At 41.5% G+C, this 20,391-nt stretch overlaps 1 protein-coding gene across 8 annotated transcripts in view; it reads left to right on the forward strand.

Annotated features, from left to right (window-relative positions):
• Positions 1–13,665, forward strand: part of MAMDC2 (MAM domain containing 2) — a 374,048-nt gene extending 360,383 nt beyond the window's left edge. For 7 of the 8 annotated variants that reach the window (XM_048218282.2, XM_048218280.2, XM_057305609.1 and 4 more), the window contains 3 exons: positions 6,154–6,413; positions 12,368–12,452; positions 12,600–13,665. In XM_048218282.2, coding sequence (XP_048074239.2) covers positions 6,154–6,413; positions 12,368–12,452; positions 12,600–12,664 — 410 coding nt within the window. In that variant the 3' untranslated portion in view covers positions 12,665–13,665. Of the gene's footprint in view, positions 1–6,153; positions 11,850–12,367; positions 12,453–12,599 lie in introns of those variants that run through there. The other variant, XM_026519347.4, reaches the window with a different exon arrangement.
• The last annotated feature ends 6,726 nt before the right edge of the window (positions 13,666–20,391 follow it).

A 20,391-nucleotide genomic window follows, 5' to 3' on the forward strand; every position in this document is an offset into this window, starting at 1 on the left:
TCCCCGTAGACCCATTGGAACCCCGTCTTGAATGTTAAACAATGACCCACACAGAGAAAATGGTTTCAGTTAATAATCCTTTCCACAGATTGGAATCCTTCATGTGCACAAACACGTGAGCTGGTCTGAGGTTTCAACACTGGGGCTTCCTGGCTCCCATCCAGGGCTTTTGTTTGCTGAGACAGACAGCATTTGGAGTTATAATGTGGCAAAGCTTGTCAACACATGGGGCTTTTCTCTGCTTTCCAAACACATGTGAGACAGACTGGCTCTCTACGAAGCTCTGATCTTTTCTGGGGAGAGGAAATGTCACATGCACGTCAAAAGGAAAAACATATTTGGAATCAAGAGGAATAATTGGTCTGTGCATCAGAGAGACAAATTCTGATCAGTTGACAAATATGTTAAAATTGTTTGTATGTATAGATGTTGGTCTAGATTGCTTTAAATTGGTATTACCTTGTGGAATATGCCTATGTGCTTAACACAGAAATGCGATCAAGGATTTTTGGAGAGGCTAACATGACTCCAGAAAAACAGACTGGGGTTAGTGCCCCAGAAAGGCACAACGCGCTGTACTCACATTCCCCTGGATGTTACCTCTGTCTTCCCCAAGTGGAATAATTACACAGCTCAAAAGCCTGGGAGATTTCCTTTCATACTTTATGGTCTGAAACACAAAGATCTCTGGAACCAGAGACCTAATACCTGAGACCCAGAGGTGCATGAGCGGAAAGCATTTCCGAGAAAGGCTTCACCCACTGGAGGCTAAATGGTTAGTGCATTGTACTCAGAAAGGAAAGAATGTCATTTAATTCTGGGGGTGATTAGGCATTTTCCTCTCTTCCAGGATCTCAGACTAATTCTGTCCTGGACTGATTCTGTTACCAGTAGGACGCACGTTGTCATCACTAGAGGGAAGGTGCTTCTTAGATCATCTCACTCATGATGGCTCCATTGCTTCCTTTCAGTTCTGCAAAGCTGTCCTGTCTCAGAGCCCTGATGCTCTCTACTTTTCATTTCCCCAGTGACAGCATCTTTTAGAGGAGACTGCTTTTCCTCCTAACTGAGAGTTTCATCTTTAGCCAAGATCCTTTATTTAGGATTCAAGTGGGCCTTCTGAGAACCCCAAAGCCAGATACAAAAGTTATTTTTCTGATTTTCTTTTTTTTTTTTTTGGAAGAATTTTTTTTAGGTTAAACATGCAATAAGATAGGGTTTCAGGATACTACAGCACTAATTTATGTGTAGAATAGCATGGGATGCCTTTGTACATATTTAGGTGATAAACCGTGGTCATTTTTATGCTTTGACCTCATTTTCCATAGAATTAAATTAAATACACCCTTCTGGAGCGTGGCAAGCTCGGTTAAGCATCCGATTCTCTTTTTTAATGTTATGTTAGTCACCATACAGTACATCATTAGTTTTTGATGTAGTGTTCCATGATTCATTGTTTGCATGTAACACCCAGTGCTCCATGTAATATGCGCCCTCCTTAATACCCGTCACCAGCCTAGCCCATCCCCCCTCCTCCCTCCGCTCTGACAGCCTCGGTTTGTTTCCCGGAGTCCATAGTCTTTCATGGTTTGTCTTCCTCTCTGATTCCCCCCACCTTCATTTTTACACTCCTTCTCCTAATGTCCTCCATGCTATTCCTTATGTTCCACATATGAGTGAAACCATATGATAATTGTGTTTCTCTGCTTGACTTATTTCACTTAGTACAATCCCCTCCAGTCCCATCCATGTCGATGCAGATGGTGGGTATTCATCCTCTCTGGTGGCTGAGTAATAGTCCATTATATATATGGACCACATCTTTATCCACTCGTCTGTTGAAGGGCATCTCGGCTCCTCCCACAGTTTGGCTATTGTGGACAATGCTGCTATGAACGTTGGGGTGCATAAGGCCCTTCTCTTCACTACGTCTGTATCTTTGGGGTAAATACCTAGTAGTGCAATTGCTGGATCATAGGGTAGCTCAATTTTTAACTTTTTGAGAAACCTCCACACTGTTTTCCAGAGTGGCTGCATCAGCTTGCATTCCCACCAACAGTGTAAGAGGGTTTCCCTTTCTCCACAGCCTCTCCAACATTTGTTGTTTCCTGCCTTGTTAATTTTTGCCATTCTAACTGGCATAAGGTGGTATCTCAATGTGGTTTTGATTTGAATTTCCCTGATGGCTAATGATGTTGAATATTTTTTCACGTGTCTGTTAGCCATTTGTATGTCTTCTTTGGAGAAGTGTCTGTTCATGTCTTCTGCCCATTTTTTGACTTGGTTATTTGGTTTTTGGGTGTTGAGTTTGAGAAGCTCTTTATAGATCTTGGATACCAGCCCTTTATCTGTAATGTATCGACTCTTGGTTTCGGCTCAGGGTCATGATCTCAAGGTCATGAGATCAAGCCCCGTGTCAGGCTCTATGCTCAGTGCAGAGTCTACTTGGAGTTTCTCTCTCCCTCTCCCTCTGCTCCTCCCTGGCTGTCTCTCAAATAAATAAATAAATAAATAAATAAATCATATATATATATATACACACACATATACATATATAAACACACACACGCACACACACACAAATATATACAATAAATAAATCACACACACATATATATACATAAATATACACACCCTTCTATTAGGATGATCTATATCTGTGTTTTTTTTTACATCCAGCCTAGCTTAAGTTAGAAAATGTTAAAGGAAAGAATAATGAAAGTTCCTTTCATTGCTGAAAATACAAAAACCCCAGTGTTCCTCGTACAGCAATTTTCTTGCCAGTGAGAGAATGAAGGTAACAACATTTAAAAAATAATCTTATATGTGTTTGGTTTTTTAAAAAATTGCATTGGATGGCATGGTACTAGTCTGAGAACGTCGGCTTTGATACGACTTCAGTTTTGTCAACACTTGGATTTTAGTTTTGCCTTGGAGCACCCTAGTCAAGTGCACGTGTCACTGCCAAGACCGTCACACAACTGCAGTGACTTTGGTCGAACTGGTTTGGGCTTAGAGCTGCTGAAGGAAATGCATTCAGTTGTTCACTCAACAATTATTTATTGGGTATATGTTATGTTCTAGGACCTGGAGGCATAGCAGTGAGGTAAACAAGAGAGTGTCTCTGGCCTTGTGTGTTCTAGAGGAGGGAGACAGGCAAACCTAAAAAAAAAATAAGAAAATTATATAGTATGTTAAGAGACGATGAAACACTATGGAAATAATAGAGGGTAGGAAATGAGGAGTGCCAGAGGGGGATTGTAATTTGAAATAGTGTTGTCAGAATAGGCCTAATGGAAAAGGAAGTATCTGAGCAAAGACCTAGAAATGAGTGGGTGAGGCCTGAGATGCCATGGAGGGAAAGCCATTCCAGGCAGAGGGATTAGCACATGCAAAGGCCCTGAGGTAATAGCATACCTACTATATCCCAGGAACAGCATAGGGACCAATGTGGCCATGCAACACAGAATGAGTAAGAAGAAAGGCAGTAGGAGAAGAATGTGGTAGAAATCAGAGGTAAGAAAATTGTCAGGAGATTCTAGGGCCCTAAAAGCCATTCTCAGGCCTTCAGCTTTTAGGGAAGGGAAATGCTGAACCAAGGGAAGGTTTTGAGCAGAGGCGTGGTAATATTTAGCTTTTGTTCATTATGGATACTATGTTGAGATGAGATTGGCGAGAACAAGGGCAGAGACAGGCAGACTAGCTAGCAAGTGTTGCATTAATCCACGTGAGAAATAATAGTGGCTCAGACCAGGAAGTAGCAGGGGAGGTGGTGAGAAGAGAAATGACTGGATTCTGGACATGTTTTGAAGGTAGAGCAACAGAACTTCCTGACAGCCTGACTATGAGAGTGAGGGGAAGAGGGGCTGGCTCAGGACTTCCAGAAAGGGTGCAGTGGGTTTTAGGGTAAGGCCGTTAGAGTTTAGTTTTGGACGTGTTCAGTTGAAGGTGTCTATTTGACAAGAAGGGGAGATGTCCATTTGACAGTCTGAATAAACGCGTCTGGGTTTCAGCAAATGGGGTTGGAAATTTAAATTTGTGCTATAATAACATTATGTAGCATTACAAGCCATGGAACAAGATGAGATCGCTCATGGAGTCCGTGAGAATAGAGCAGTTTGAGACTTGGGCCTTAGAGCACTCCAAGGGCACAAGGTCAGAGAAGAAAGGGTGAATTAGCAAAGTAGTGACCAGTGAAATGAGAGAAAAACCAGGAGAGTATAGTGTCCTGCAAACCAAGTTAAGCAAGTACTTGTAAGGGTGCCTGGGTGGCTCAGTTGGTTAAGGTCATGATCCCAGGTCCTGGGATCAAGTCCTGCATCGGGCTCCCTGCTCAGCGGGAAGTTGCTTCTCCCTCTAACCCTACCCCCTGCTCGTGCTCTCTCTCTCCCTCTCCCTCTCTCTCTCTCAAATAAATAAATAAAATATTAAAAAAAAAAAAGAAGGTACTTGTTGGAGGCAGAAGTGATGTATTATCGTCAATGCTACAGATGAGACAAGAACAAGGGCTGAATATTGACTGTGGTTTAGCGATAAAGATGTCATTGGAGAACACTCCAGAAACACTGGCAGTATCATTTGTAATATTTTAAGGGAGATCCTGGGGAAGGCTGGTTGGTGAAGGCCACATCCCATAACTCTGATGGCCCGGTTTCACAGGGCGACGACTTTACTGAGGGGAACACTGGGGGAAAGGGTTGCACGGTGCATACAATTTGATAAGACCCACCTAAGCAGGACTATTTCTCCCACCTCTTTAATAGCCCATGGGACTTCTCAGGTCTGGGTCTGTGGAAGTGGGAGAAAGGAGGAATGCCCCGAAGAAGCACAGATAGAGCTTCCGATCATTTCTGATGGGGATATTTCAAGCCTGGCGTTTGGGGAAATGACAAGAGCTAATTAATTAAACGTCCAACTGTAACGAAAGATGCCCCAGAGACCATTTCATCTGCGTGCAGTATTTGGGCTAGCTTTCTTTTTACCCTCAATTCGGCCATTAATTCCTGCATGAAATAATAACAGAACACTATGTAAAGATTATGTTTTACATCCTGTATATTAAAAAAATCAATGTTGGCCAAGAAGACAATAAAAATGCTTGCAAACATTTGTGCATAGTTTTTCAGGTAGAGGAGATGTAAACTTCTATCAAATGACCCAGGGTTAAGAACTACAGATACGGAGCCCAGAACCTTTTTTAAAATGAGCCTCAGGTTTACAAAATTATATCACTGGTGCGTTACTCTAGAAATTACTATTCATATATTGCCTTTTTTTGGTAGCTGGATGGTAACTATTTAACACTAATACTGGGGGTGGGGGGCCATAGCTGATTTGTAGCTATGTCTGCTCTCTGTGGGGCAAATACATCAAACATGGCCCATTTCAAACTACCAACATGAAGCCATTTGGACCTACCAACAGAAGTCACACAGTTGACTCTTGGCAGCCAGTGGGAGCGGTTCCAGCAAACCACTGTTTTATTTATGTGCAGACAAATCTTGCTTCTGCCCGAAACCAGCAAATAAATTAAAAACAAAATTAAGATAGGAAATGGAAACGAAAAGGTTATACAATATATATATACTATCTATCTATATATATAGATAGATAGTATATATATATAGTATATATATATAGATAGTATATATATTTGTATATAAACAGTATTAATCCTTATTTCAAGATGATGAATATAGGTTGAGAGAGGATAATTCCTTAGACCAGGATCAAATATGAGAGTCAAGACTTGAACCCAGACCTACATGACTACAAAATCCATGCTCTCTCCCCGAAACCCATGTCTGGAAGGTCCAAAACGTTGTCCATGAATTAGTAGGATAAATTCCCGTATGTTAATCACCACATCAGTGACGTAATGCTAGTATTATAATAATAACATTAATTACATCCTACGTATTAAACTGAATTTTAAATTATTGAGTGAAAAGAATTATTTTGATGGTTTGGATTGTGTAGCAAATCTATTCTTGGATTCTATTCTCCAAAATTATAAAATCCTTCATCAGGACAGTGGTCAAGTCATCCATTTACTGTACTATGTTTCCAGGAACACTACTCAGGAGAGAACGAAGGGAATGTTCCCTGTGCGTGTGTGTGTTTGACAATACCTGATTGTGTGTTGCTCTCCAGGCTACTACATGTACATTGAGGCCTCCCACATGGTGTATGGACAAAAAGCCCAGCTCTTGTCCTGGCCTCTGAGAGGAGTCACCGGAAAACAGTGCTTGACCTTTTTCTACCACATGTACGGAGCAGGGACGGGCCTGCTGAGTGTTTACCTGAAGAGGGACGGTGAGAGTGAAGAGTCGCTCTTATGGAGAAGGCGAGGGGAGCAGAGCATTTCCTGGCTGCGAGCGCTGATCGAATACAGTTGTGAGAGGCAACACCAGGTAAGCCGCAGGAGGCAAGAGCCAAGTGATAGAAAGGGGTCCTGCAAGCGTCTGCAGTTCTTTCTCCTTGCTACCCAAGGGAACACTCTGTTCTTTTTCAGGGTCATAGATGAAGGCAGTACTTGTTTAAGAGAAAACATAATTAGTCTCTATTGACTAAATCTCAGCAGTGAATGGGAGATGAGTGGGCCGGGAAAGCTTCGGGTATTTATGCGTAAAGTGATTTTTGCGACTCAGTGATGAAAGGGTGGCTGTTTTTGTCTTGGCGCATTCCGAGTGTCAAGCGAATTCTGTGTGTCCTGCGCGTCTCTAAAGCAGTCCCCTCTTCTTCCGAACGTGGTATTACCTAATTAGATGTTCCAGCCGCATCTTCCCCTCATCGTTACCCACACGCAAGGGCTTGGGTCGCAAGCCTCTATTTCACAGAGTGCGTGGTCCAGAGGAAATCTGAAGCCTCTGTCTGCACCGACGTGGAAGAAACAGGGAGTCCCGATCCTCAGTCCTGAGGCTCATGGGTCGGAGGAACCTCTGTCCCACAGCGTCTGGTCGTGGGTGAATCTGGGCAGGAACCGGAAGGAGCCTTTCACATTCCAGTCTGTGAGGAGAGCAGCCAATCTAGCCTAGCGGTGGGTGGGGGCCTCCTGTCAGCCACTGACTTCACCTGCCCCCTCTGAGCCGAAGCTCCAGGGAGCTCTTGGGGAGATGACCTTCAGACCTGGCCGTTCCTGAAATTGCTCCGTGGAATTCTCAGCTCTGACCTTCCACGAAAAGCGCTGCTTCCTCCTCCTCCTTACTTCTGACTGATAAACAGTCTTGAGGCAGCAGCCCCTCAGCTTTAGTCACTGGCTGCTTGGCCAAGCCCAAATCTCCCTGGGCAGAGGTACTCATAGTAAGGGCTTCATTCTACACCATCAGAGAACCACGTGGAATTTTCTACAGATCTCAATGGGAAGGAAGTGCAGAAGCTCAGGTGGGCCAGGTTGCAGAGCCAGCCAGGAACAAATGACAGAGGGAACATGAGCCATTACCCGGGGATGGCCCATTATCTTGGCATGGATAAAACTGTCGAGAGATTGAGCGAAGAATAACAGATAGCCCCAGGAATGATGTGGATAGTGCTTTAATATCTGTTACAGAAGGAAACTGGGTCATTCAGGAACTTACTAATATAATCGGTCATCATTCTGAGCTGTTAGATTAATTTCGTTAGGCCATTAGGGCACTCATACTGCTCCCTACTCACATGTGCTCAAAGTGTGGTCCTGAGGCCAGCAGCGATGCTTGAAATGCAAATTCACCTAAAATGACATATAGCGAAATTGCACATGCTCAGGCCTCACCCCGGAACTGCTGAACCAGACACTGTAGGGAAGGGGACCAGAAATCTGTGTCTTAGCAAGGCCTCCTGGTGATTGCACTGCACACTAAAGATGGGGCATCTCTGTCCTGGCGTAAGTGAATCCGAGTCTCGGGCGGAGCCTGAGCACTGATGTTTTTAACGACTCCCAAATGTTGCCGACGCACAAGAGTTCTGGGGTTTGAGTTCAAGAGAACCAGGGGCTTCTCCGCATCTAAACCCAAGGGGTTGAGTCCAAGGCCTTGAGTATACTAGACTTGCCGGGTAGCTGGTTGTTTGAAGTGTTTTGTTTTGTGTTTTTATCCCAGAGTAATTAGGCATCTCAGTTAGCATCTTGAGGCGTTCAAGTTCAAAGGGTGCAGAATGGCCTGAGAGATTTTTAGCTCACAACCTGGAAAAAAGACTCCAGACCATTCCCTTTGGCTTAAAATGGAACAGATATGAATCTGCCATGAGGAATTTCCTTCTGGATTTAGTGATTCCCTCAGGAATCCCAAATGACTATCTGGAGACCAGGCTGAACTAGTCTCTCCAAAACATCTTGATGTCTAATGAAACACAGACACACCCGTGCAAATAAACCCGCCATCTTCTCCGGGCCAGGCACTTACAGCGCTGGGAGCTGTACGTAAGTTCTTCCAGTTGATCTTATAGCTCCTCTTTGCAGATGGGGAAACTAAATGTCCAGCTGGTAAGTGACAGAGTGAGAATTCAGTCCCACATCTGACTGGTCCCCAAGTGTGTATCCCTAAGCCACGACTTTACACTCCCTCCTACCATGGAAGTTCCAAAATATACTCCTTCCCCTGGGTGTCATAAGCACTGCGTGATCGTGGGGGAATGTCATCCTCTCTCGGAGTGTTTCTACATGTTCAAAATGGGGTAATAATTCCTGCGGTGCTCATGTCACCAGTTAGAGGGTCAAATGAAATTATGTATGTGAAAGGGTTTAATAATACACTTTAAAGTCCCGAAGTATAAAAAGATATTATTGTTTCTAAAAATATATTCCCTCCCAAATATCTCTGGTCTCTAATTCATATTGCCATGGCAACCGTGGTATTCTCAATAGTTACATTGGCATCCAGACTGAGTTCCTAAAGTAGGCCAAAATATCTCATTTTAATGAATATTTATTGACCGCTTGCTATTCTAAGTGCTGGGGATGCAGCAAAGACCCTAACATGTAAAGCTCCTTCTCTTTTAGTTGACATTCTAGTGGGGGAGAGAGAGAATGTAAACCAAAGATATATAATGTACCATCAGGTGATAATGAGTGCTATGAAAAAAAGTAGGTCAAGCTGATCAGGTAACGAGATCAAAGAAGTATCAGGGCGTAGTTGTGAAAGGCCTTGGACATCATGGTAGAGTTTGAAATTTATTCCAGAAGCAATGAGGAACCATCAGGTGGCTTTAAGGTAATGTGATGTGATTTTTATTTTTAAAAGATCACTCCAGCTACTACCTGGGAGTAGACTGTAGGGAGGCAAGGAGACTTTAGGGCTACTGCAATAGTCCTGGCAGAAGGAGTGGTAGCTAGGGCTGTGTGGCAGGGGTGAGACGCATCGGAAGCCCACGGGACTTCTTACGTATGGCACGTGGGGCTTGAGAGACAGAGGCATCAAGATGACTCCATGGGTTTTGGCCTGAGCAACCAGTAGAATGGAGCTACCATTTACTGAGATGGGGAAGGCTGTAGGTGAGGCATATCTGAGGGCAGTGTGCACAGGAGGGAAATTAACAGGTAGGGTTTTTGGGACATGCAAAGTTTTCAATGTCTGTTAGACATCCACGTGGGCATGTCGGGTAAGCAGTAGGATATGAGACGGGAGTTCGGGGAAGAGAACAAAGCTGGAGAAGTCAACGGGTGCATCATCAGTGGGGGTGGGCAGGTGTAGGTGACTTTCAGAGTGCTGTAGTACTGCTGACATTTGAGATTCATCCTGTAGGGGACATATGTGGGTGGCCTCCTGATGACATTCCAATCATCCGATCGTCCTTATAGGAGAAATGCATCAAGTGGGAAAATTTTAATCATGCTCCTTCCTCAGGGTTTAATAAAGTGCTAAGCCACACTTGACTTGCTATTGATCAAAAACATGAAGTGATTTTATTTCCTTTGGATTCCTTGCTTAATCTTTCCCCCTCTGCTGTTTTCCTCCCTGGGTTCTTTTATTTTGATTCTATTGAAGGAGGAAAGGGCTAGACAAATTCTTAGCTCATTGAAATATTCATATCATTCATATTGTTCGTTACACTGCCTAACATTTAGTAGGAATGATTACGTGCTGGGTACTCATCTAACACCACGTTTCCAAATTTTCTGGTTCATGGTGGGCTTAGTCTTATGAGTTTTTTCCTAGTGTTAGTAGAGCAAAAGTAATACCTCACAGTTTCATTTATTAAGTAGTTGGGTTCAAACAACTTAGTTAGGGATTTATGTCCCAATGACTTAGTAGCCATTGGAAAAAAAATAATACAGTTAAATTTAAAGAAAAAATAAATTCTTACCTAGTTCTTAAATAACCACAATTATTTAAGAGTAGAATGTGTATCTGCAACACAAGGGGGAAATCATAATGGTGTAAAATGGTTATCATTCAAGTATTAAGGAAAGTCAAAGAAGAAAGTTGTATGAAATCAAGTGTTTGGCTCATGTGCAGATTATTCTGAATATAATTCCATCAAGTAATTCGTTTATTATATTTCAATTGTAGACTTGGAGGTCAAAAACCAGATTTTATTGATGTCTAGAGAACCAGAATGCTTATTAGCTGCACTCATATATCCTCCTGTCTAGATGTGTTAAGACATTTTTCCCCTCTTCTAACTACTGATTTGGATTCTTGTTTGGGATTGTGTCCTTAGAATTTTTAATAACGTTATTTTGCCCATTTCTGTCATTAAAGCTTCTTTGAGTCATTAATTTGAAGATAGTTTCATATGCTTATTAATTATCCACTTTATATTCTTTGATTTAATTTAAATCATAAACTAGTGCAATGGGGAGTCATTTGCTCATAAACTTGGTAGAGCAAATGTGTCTTCTGGATAATTTTCATTACCCACGAGCCTCCCTGCAGTATTCAGTCGTTTATTAACCGTTGTCAGGACAGCTTTAGAACTGGTGATGTAACCTCTTTTCCCTAGAACCTGAATATTTGATCAGTTATTTTATTCTCAGGATCTAAAGTTATGGAACTGGGTCCCTCCTCCTGGGCTGTACTTGGATGTTATGGTATTTAACATGATAAGTGAACCATTGACCTTTTGGTAAACTTAATGATTATGCTTTGCTGTTCATACATGGTCTCATCAGCCATGTTAAATTCTTCCATCTAGTACCAGTATTACTGTAGATTTATGGAGAACCTAAGAAAGCTTAATCTTCTGGCCCATGACTTTCATAGGCCCTGTGAATGCTGGGACCAGAATATTCTAGGTGGGGAGGGGAAACCAGTCACCACCAGGAAGCATTTCCAGGTGAACATTTCTGGGAAATTGACTAAAGAAATCTCAGAAGAAAGGGACCTAAATCTCCAAGGCTCTAGTAACTTGTTGTAAATTTCTTTAAAATCCCAAATAAATACTCTCTTTTGTACCTAAATTTGAATTTGTGATTTTGTATTCCTCTCGTTAAAGGAGCTCGAAAAACAGTCTAAGCTTCCAGACCCACACAGCCTGGATCTGCCCCTGACGAGTATTAGTTTTTTTGGTTTTGTTTTTGCTTACTTTTTAAAATGTTTTGTTTAAATTCAATTTAGTGAACATGTAGTGTTTTATTAGTTTTAGGAGTAGAATTTAGTGATTCAGCAGTTGCATACAACACCAAGTGCTCATGATTTCAAGTGCCCTCCTTAATGCCCATCACCCAGTTACCCCATCCCCCACCCACTGCCCCACCAGCAACCCTCAGTTTGTTCCCTAGAGGTAAGAGTCCCTTGTGGTTTGTCTCTCTCTCTGCTTTTCTCTTATTTTATTTTTCATTCCCTTCCCCTATGTTCATCTGGGTTTTTTTTTCTTAAATTCCACATATAAGTGAAATCATATAGTATTTGTCTTTCTCTGACTGCCTTATTTCGCTTAGCATAATACCCTCTAGTTCCATCCACATCTTGCAAATGGCAAGATTTCATTTTTTTTTTTTTTTGATGGCTGAGTAATATCCCATTGTGTGTATAGATACCACATCTTCTTTATCCATTCATCTGTCCATGGACATCTGGGCTCTTTCCACAGTTTGGCTTTTGTGGACATTGTGGCTACAAACATTGGGGTGCATGTGCCCCTTTGAATGACTGTGTTTGTATCCTTTGGATAAATACCTAGTAGTGCAATTGCTCAATCTAGGGTGGCTCTATTTTTAACTTTTTGGGGAACCTCCATACTGTTTTCCAGAGGGGCTGCGCCAGTTTGCATTCCCACCAGTAGTGTAAGAGGGTTCCCCTTTCTCTGAATCTCACCTACATTTGTTGTTTCCTGAGTTGTTAATTTTAGCCATTCTGACTGGTGTGGGGTGGTATCTCATTGTGGTTTTGATGAGTATTGTTTTATCAGGATGACTCTATTTCTAAATTCAAACTTCATTACTTATCAGGTAATTTTTGAAGCCATTCGGGGACTGTCCATAAGAAGTGATATTGCCATTGATGATGTTAAATTTCAAGCAGGACCCTGTGCAGGTAACAATATTCTTCCCAATTATATCAGCTTGATTGGAAAGGGATTTTGCAAGAGTCTCAAATCATAAGAATGCAAATTAAGTATTTTTCTACAATAAAAATAGAGAAAATTACTATTGTCTATTTTCTATTTGTCTTTCGTGACAGAAATGGAAGATTTAACTCAGCAATCATCAGGATATTCTGAGGATTTAAACGAAATTGAGTTTTAAGAAATGATCTGAATTGGATAAACTAAACAAGAGCCATACCTCTCTTCCATCAAAATGAAAGAACAAATGGATACTGGACAGTCTTAATCATTTCATAAGTTATAAAATGACTTCACAGCACAGCACTCCTTTTCATTACTTTTGCGAAAAATACTGACTCAGGGCTTTTTGTTTTGTTTTGTTTTGTTTAGTTTTGTTTTGTTTTCCTTATTGCGTATGACAACTGTTACGAAAGTACAGGCTGTTGATTTTGCAAAGATCATCTTCATTTTGGTTCCAGTTAAAAATACAAATGTACTATATAGTGCAGTCATTTTAAAGTATGCAAATGAAGGGCACAAGCAAACTGAGATGTGCTCATTTAACTCTGCATTCAGTGAATGTATTGGGAGGAGACTAAGTCTTGCGGGTTTCTTTTTGAATTTCAAGCGTCATAACTATTTTTAAAGTAATAATGTGAGGTGTCAGTAGTATCTGCAGAATGAATGCAGTTTTTCATGATGACAAGTCAGTCTAAGAAAATAAAATCTTATTGCCTATGTTTTATTCATAGAAAGGGAGTATTAATTTTTTGGAGTATTAATTTTTAAATATTTTTACCATAAGTGATAACAAAGGATCTTCTCATGAATGTCCCAGGGTAAGTCAGTATTAATTAATGCTGTATTACAAGGCAATGCTACTTTCTTTTTTCCCCCTTTGAACTACTTTTAAAAGTCACTCTGAACACATGGATTAGAAATTGCACTCTTTTTTTTTTTTTTTTTTTTGTAAAGCAAGCTTGAAAATGTTTATGGACACACACCCAAAAATTTTTAGGATGTGTTAAGCAATTTTCTGTTTTTTCTGTAATGAATGTTTTGGTAAGGTTTTGAGTAATTTGAATTCAAGCAGATATACTAAACTACTGCTTTTTATTTACGTGTTTAGAAAATTGTATATACATATTTGTATACCCAAGCAGCTATTATAAGACTACCTAATAAAAGGTAATCTGAAAATCTTTTCACTAGCAATTAACTCATTTCTACGTTATTTTTCTTGTTCAGAAGATCTCTGGTACACAACTGCAGATTCTAACTTGAATTTCTACTCTGCCGTAATTAAGTTCTTCTTAGGCCTTCCATTAGTGATATAAACACTGCATACGTTGATACAATAATTAATTTTTAAAGTATTTTATTTTACATAAGTTAACGTAATTTTTCACCAACTTTTATCTTAGTAGAATATAAACACTGTGAGAATAGGGATTCTTCCATGTTCTGTTTACTTATGTAGTCTCATACCCAGAAGAATATTTAGTATGTAGTAGGTGTTCATCATATAAGTACTTGTTGAATGAATGAATAAATGAATTTAGCCCTCCCCACATCCTCGAAATCGGAGACATTATTATCCCTTTTTACAGAGAAAGAAACTGAGGCTCGGAAGAGTGAGCAAATTATTTAAGATTCCATAGGTGTTCAGTGGAGGAACTTAGAGTTGGGTCTTTCTGACCCCAAGGTCCATACCTCTTCCTGCTTTCTATGCCCAAAAATCCATGGCTCTCACAGAGTTGGGTGGTATTCCCACTCAAGACTGTCAAAACTCTCTAGGTGCCTGGCTGGCTCAGTTGGTAGAGCATGTGACTCTTGATCTTAGGGTTGTGAGTTTGAGCCCCACTTTGGATATAGAGAGTACTCAAAAAAAAAAATCAAAACTCGTAAATTAATCTGTAAAGAGTAGTCTACTTCAACCACATTACTTGGAAAAAAAATGAGACTCAATTATACAAAATAAACGTAGGCTTATGGGGAAAATAAAATAAACTTCTAGAGTAAAGCAAAATTTTGCAAATCAAATCCCTAAATAGAGTTGAAACATTGAGGAAGGAAGATTTCAAGATGTGAACCAACTCAGTAGTATACTAGACATTATAATTTTTTCACCCTGTTGTTCCTGTCCAGAGCTTAGTTGTATTTGCAGAATAAAGAAATGAAAATTGTGTCTCCGGGACCTAACATGGTATCTCATGCATAGCGAGGGGTTTCTAATATGTAGTCACTGAATGAAATCATTCACCAGCCTCCTTGCTTATGGATTACATAAATCCATCATAAACATCAGAGCTAACATTCATTGAATACTTAACTATCCAGACATTGTTCAAAGAGCTTTACGTGAATTCACTCATTTAATCCTGATAACAACCCATGAAGTAGATTTAGTGATATTTCAATTTTATAAATAGAGAATCTGAATTTGTCCAAAGTCAGCAGCTGGTGTAGGGCTTAGGTGTGAACCTGGGTATGTTGCACTGCCAAACCTGTGTTCGGATCCTAGCAGGACTGCCCCCTGAACCTGCCAGCTCTCCTGCCAACCCTATCCCCAATACCAATTCAAACTTTAGGCAAAGGTTCCAAGTTTCTTTCACTCCAGAGGATTTATTGGCTACCAAAATTGCCCCAAAGATTGCCAAACCAGAAATAGTACTGGTATGGCCACTCCAGAAAACAGAACAGAGGTTCCTCAAAAAGTTAAAGATAGAACGACCCTTTGACCCAGAAATTGCACTACTAGGTATTTACCCAAAGGATACATAGTGATTGGAAAGGGCACATGCACCCCGATGTTTATAGCAGCAATGTCCACAATAGCCAAACTATGGAAAGAGCCCAGATGTCCATCGACTGATGAATGGATAAAGAAAATGTGATATATATATATATATAATGGGATATTACCCAGCTATCAAAAAGAATGAAATCTTGCCATTTGCAAGGACATGAATGGAACTAGAGTGTATTATGCTTAGCAAAGTAAGTCAGAGAAAGACAAATACCATAGGATTTCACTTATATGAGGAATTAAAGAAACAAAACAAATGAACACAGAGGGGGAAAAAAGAAAAGCAAACCATAAAACAGACTCTTAACTATAGAGAACAAACTGCAGGTTACTGGGGGGAGGCAGGGGGTGGATGGGGTCACTGGGTGATGGACATTAAGGAGGACACGTGTTGTGATGAGCACTGGGTGTTGTATGTAAGTGATGAATCACTAAATTCTCCTAAAGCCAATTTTACCATATATGTTAGCTAACTAGAATTTAAATAAAAACTTGGAATTAAAAAAAAAGAAATACGGCTTGGGACACCAGTTTTGGGAATTTGGGGTGGAAAGGTGGGTGTTGGCAACTAATTATTAAGTTAGTGCAGCAAGGAAAGAGGAGACTGTTACCAGTTGTTAAGAAGCCACGTGTAGTTCGTGCAGGAGAAGAGCGGAGGTAGAAGGTAAGGGCATTCGTTCATTTACCCTTCCTCGCTTACGTTCCTTTCGCAAGATTCGCTCTTTGGATGCTTCTCTTCCTTTCCAGGTTGCTCTTGCCATTCATTTTAACTATATCCCGCCTGGAGGACAATGCGAAAGGCTAGTTAAGACAGTAGAGTTTCCTCAGGTTTCGAAATGCTCTCGCTAAAGGCACGGAGCTAACCGGTCTGCTTGACAATTTAAGCCCAGTATTTGCATTTACTTTAGCTCTTACCTAAACACGCAAGTGCTTCAAAGACAACTTTTCCCACACAGGTCGCCTTCTCTGCTACAATTTGCTGTTTGAGATTCGTTATGTGTAGAAGGAAGTGAAGGAGAAGATAGGGCCTCCGTAAGGTCTGGTTTAATGTGGAAGAAGAAAAGGCTCAGCAAAGATTTGGGGACAGGGGCGCCTGGGCTGTTCATTTGGTTGGTTAAGTGTCCTACTCTTGGTTTCAGCTCAGGTCATGGTCTCAGGGTCCTGAGGTCGAGCCCTGCCCTGAAGGGCTCCCACTCAGCAGGGAGTCTGCTTGACATTCTTTGTCTCTCCCCTCTGCCCCTCCCCCCCAACTCACTCTCTCTCTCTCAAAAAAAAAAAAAGAAAAAAAGATTTGGTGAGAAATCTATGCTCCAGGCATTATACCAAGCATGGAGGTTATGAAGATGCTCACAGGTGGGTGAAGGAAACAGAGATCCAAACGGATCAGCACAATTTGGAGCGCTAAGTCCACTGAGGTCATATGCCCAGGTGCCGGGGGGGGGGGGGGGGGGGGGGGGGGTAGGGAATTCCTCGGAGGGGAATCTGACCAGGAAGGGCAGGGCCGGCTTCCTGCGCAGCCCAGGCAGAGCAGTGAGAACAACAGAGACCTACTAACGCCGCTTTCCAGGCGCCTGGATGTCTTCTGTGACTTTCAGGGTGGAGACTCGCCTTCCCTGACTTCTTATGCCCTTGTAGGGGATATGTTTCCCAGGGCGATTTGACCAGAGCTTGCCGCCGGGGATAGGGGAAGTTGTCACAAGTGATCCTTCTAGAACATTAGAATGCATCCTCTCTACATGTGCATTCCTTTAAGGATTGATACCGCATGGTGAACTAATTACACAGTTTCCAGATTCAGGGTGTCCTGACTAAAATCCTGGCCTTGCCACTTACCAGCTTCGGGACTGGGGGCAAGTCCCTGACACCCTCTCTGATCCCTGTTATTAGTCTGCAAAATGGGGCAGACTGCTCCTCGTCTCTATGTCTTCAGGTGGCTGTAAAGATGAAATGAAAGTGATACCCACAAGCACTTAGTGTCTGATACACAAAAGCCATCCTAGTTTATATTAGGAGGTTTGAGTGAATTTTTTTGATGAATCACAGTTATTTTCAATGTATTCTTTCTCTACAAAGGAATCGTGAGTTTATAGTGCCATCTTAAGGAGAAAGCAACCATATAATCTTGTCATTTTATCACGTCTTCCTTTCGTACTAACAACGCTGGGCTCATTTTAACCAGCAGCTGGGCAGTGCCTTTCCCTTTGCTCCTCCTACCGCAGCGCCTGTCAGTGGTTCTTTGGGGGGCTCACCCTGTGTATACACCCTAGTGGAAGTTATCATGCTAAACCTAAATTCTTACTTTGAATGGCCATTTCCTCAAGAATGGTTGCTTTTCCAGTTTTGTACTCCCAAATGCTTACCATACTCAACAAATATTTCTGGATTAAATAAATGCTCAAGAAAACATTTAGTTTAATACAAATATGCACGTGGATTTCAAGAATCACAAGGGATGTAAAGATTCTCATTCATCCATCAACATTTCATGGCCATGACTCTCAACCCAGGCTGCACACATTTCCCGTATATAAAACCAAACGGAGGAGGGACTCACAATCCAAAATTACAACACATTCGGTCAGCTGTCAACAGCAGAATTAGATCCCCAAGACGTCACAGGATGAAATTTTTTGATAGACACTTTAAAATAACAATTTTAAAAACAGACACCAAAAAAAAAAAGCATTGAACACATAAAAGGCAATACGCTATGAAAAAATGAGCAGGCAGAATAATTTTAAAGGGAACCAAATTGAACTTCTGCACATGGAAAATATAGTCATTAAAATTAAAATTTTAATGGGAAGGGCAAATATCTAATTAGACGTACCTAACAGGAGAGAACTGATGAACTAGAATATAAAATAAGAAACGTGAATACGATAGAGAGAGAGAAAGAAATAAAAAATAGGAAGGAGGCAGAGAATGAGACCGTTCAGGGTATTACAGTAAGAGTTTCCGAGAGAATGGGGGGAGGGAAGATTCAACGGGAGAACATTTGAGACCGTTTCAGAATTGGAAATGTTTAAAATCAAGAGTCTCGGGGCGCCTGGGTGGCACAGCGGTTAAGCGTCTGCCTTCGGCTCAGGGCGTGATCCCGGCATTCTGGGATCGAGCCCCGCATCAGGCTCCTCCGCTATGAGCCTGCTTCTTCCTCTCCCACTCCCCCTGCTTGTGTTCCCTCTCTCGCTGGCTGTCTCTATCTCTGTCGAATAAATAAATAAAATCTTAAAAAAAAGAATCAGGGAGTCTAACAAATTCTGAGCAAATGTAAGTGAAAATAAATCCACACCTAGATCCATCATTATGAAATACAAAAGACAGATTTTAAATGCAACCAGAAGGAGAAAACAGAGGAATTACAGAAGAATAAAAATTAAACGAAATCAAACTTCTCAATAATGAGGAAGGTGTGAAGATAACATGTTGAGAGAATATCACGTCACCTGGGAATTTTATCGTTCAGAACAAAATCATGACATTTTCAGATAAACAAGGAAGAAATCACGTGTTTTTCATACGTCTATAGATATGCATGATTTTATTCATATACAGATATTCCTCAGTTTACGACGGGATTAGGTCCCAACAAACCCATCCTAGGTTGAAAATATCATAACTCAACAATGTATTTAATACGCCTCACGTACCGATCGTCATAGCTTTAATTAGCCCACTCAGCCACGCGCAGGACACTCAGCTTAGCCTCCAGTTGGACAAAATCATCTAACACAAAACCTATTTTATAATCAGATGTTGAATGTCACATGCAATTTCTTGACTGCCGTATTGAACGTGAAAAACAGGATGGTTGTCTGGGCACAGAATGGTTGTGGGTTGTTTATGCTTGTGATCCGGGGCTGACTGGGAGCTGTGGGCACTGCCCCTGCCCAGCGTCACAAGGGAATATCGCATGTGGCTAGCCCAGGAAAAGATCTACGTTCAAAATCTGAAGTACAGTTCCTACCAAGTGTGTACGGCTTTCACACCATTGTCAGGCTGAAAAATCCTAAGTCAAACCATCGTAGGTCGGGGACCCTGTCTGTATCTAGATCACGGATAGTTAAAGTACCACGTATTGACATTCATGGGATGTAGCTAAATGAATACATGAAAAGACTCTTGTCACCTTAAATAATTAAATACTGAAAAAAGAGAAAATTAGTGTGCCAAGCAACAAACTCAAGAAGTTAGAGAAAGAACAGCAAATCTAAATAAAGTAAGAAGGAAAACAGAGCGTGCATTAATAAAATAAAAACAAACCTCCATGAGGGGAAGATTTAATAATCTGTGAAAACATCTCAAGAATTAGACTAGCAAATTAAGCGTAAAAGACAATAGCATCCTAGACCCAGGCAAAGGGGACCCCCACCCTGAGAGCCTGTGTGGGGGCTCTAAACATTCCTGGTCTCAGATTGGGCTGTGAGTTGAGAATACCAGGCGATCAGTATGTCTTGTTCTTTATTTACATTTTATTTTATTTTAATTAGTTAATTAATTTCACATGGCAGATGGAAGCAGCCAGCAGGTAGGCCTGTAGGACCAAAGGAGCTCTTACCAGGCCCAGGAAGAGCTGTGGTCTTAGGGAAATGGGGAGCTGTGGCCAGACGTGGAAGAACACACCCACCTCTAAAACGCAGCTGTGCTCCAATTCCCTAGTGAACCCAATCAAAAGTCAGAGGGCAAGTGAGCCTAGATGATGCAGGCCGTAGAAATCGAGCTCCCAGGCCACAGAACAGGGTGAAGAGGGGTGGACAAGGGATATAGTGGGGCAAGCAGAAAAAAACACAGCACAGAATTCTTAAATCTCAGTATATTTTCTCATCTTAAAGCATTATCTAGAATCTTTAATAGTGAGGATTGCGGCATCTTTATTTCTTTGAGAAAGAGAGAGAACGAACGGGGGGGGGCGGGGGGGGCAGTGGTGGTGAGAAGGGGCAGAGGGAGAAGCAGACTGCCTGCCTAGCAAGGAACCCAACGTGGGGCTGGATCCCAGGACCCTTAGATCATGACCCGAGCAAAAGGCAGATGCTTAACCAGCTGAGCCACCCAGGTGCCCTGGCATCTTTTTCTTTTAAAGATTGTATTTATTTATTTATTTGAGAAAGCAAGAGAGA

Source organism: Ursus arctos, unplaced genomic scaffold (genome assembly GCF_023065955.2).
Source record: "Ursus arctos isolate Adak ecotype North America unplaced genomic scaffold, UrsArc2.0 scaffold_33, whole genome shotgun sequence".
Classification (NCBI taxonomy): Eukaryota; Metazoa; Chordata; class Mammalia; order Carnivora; family Ursidae; genus Ursus; species Ursus arctos.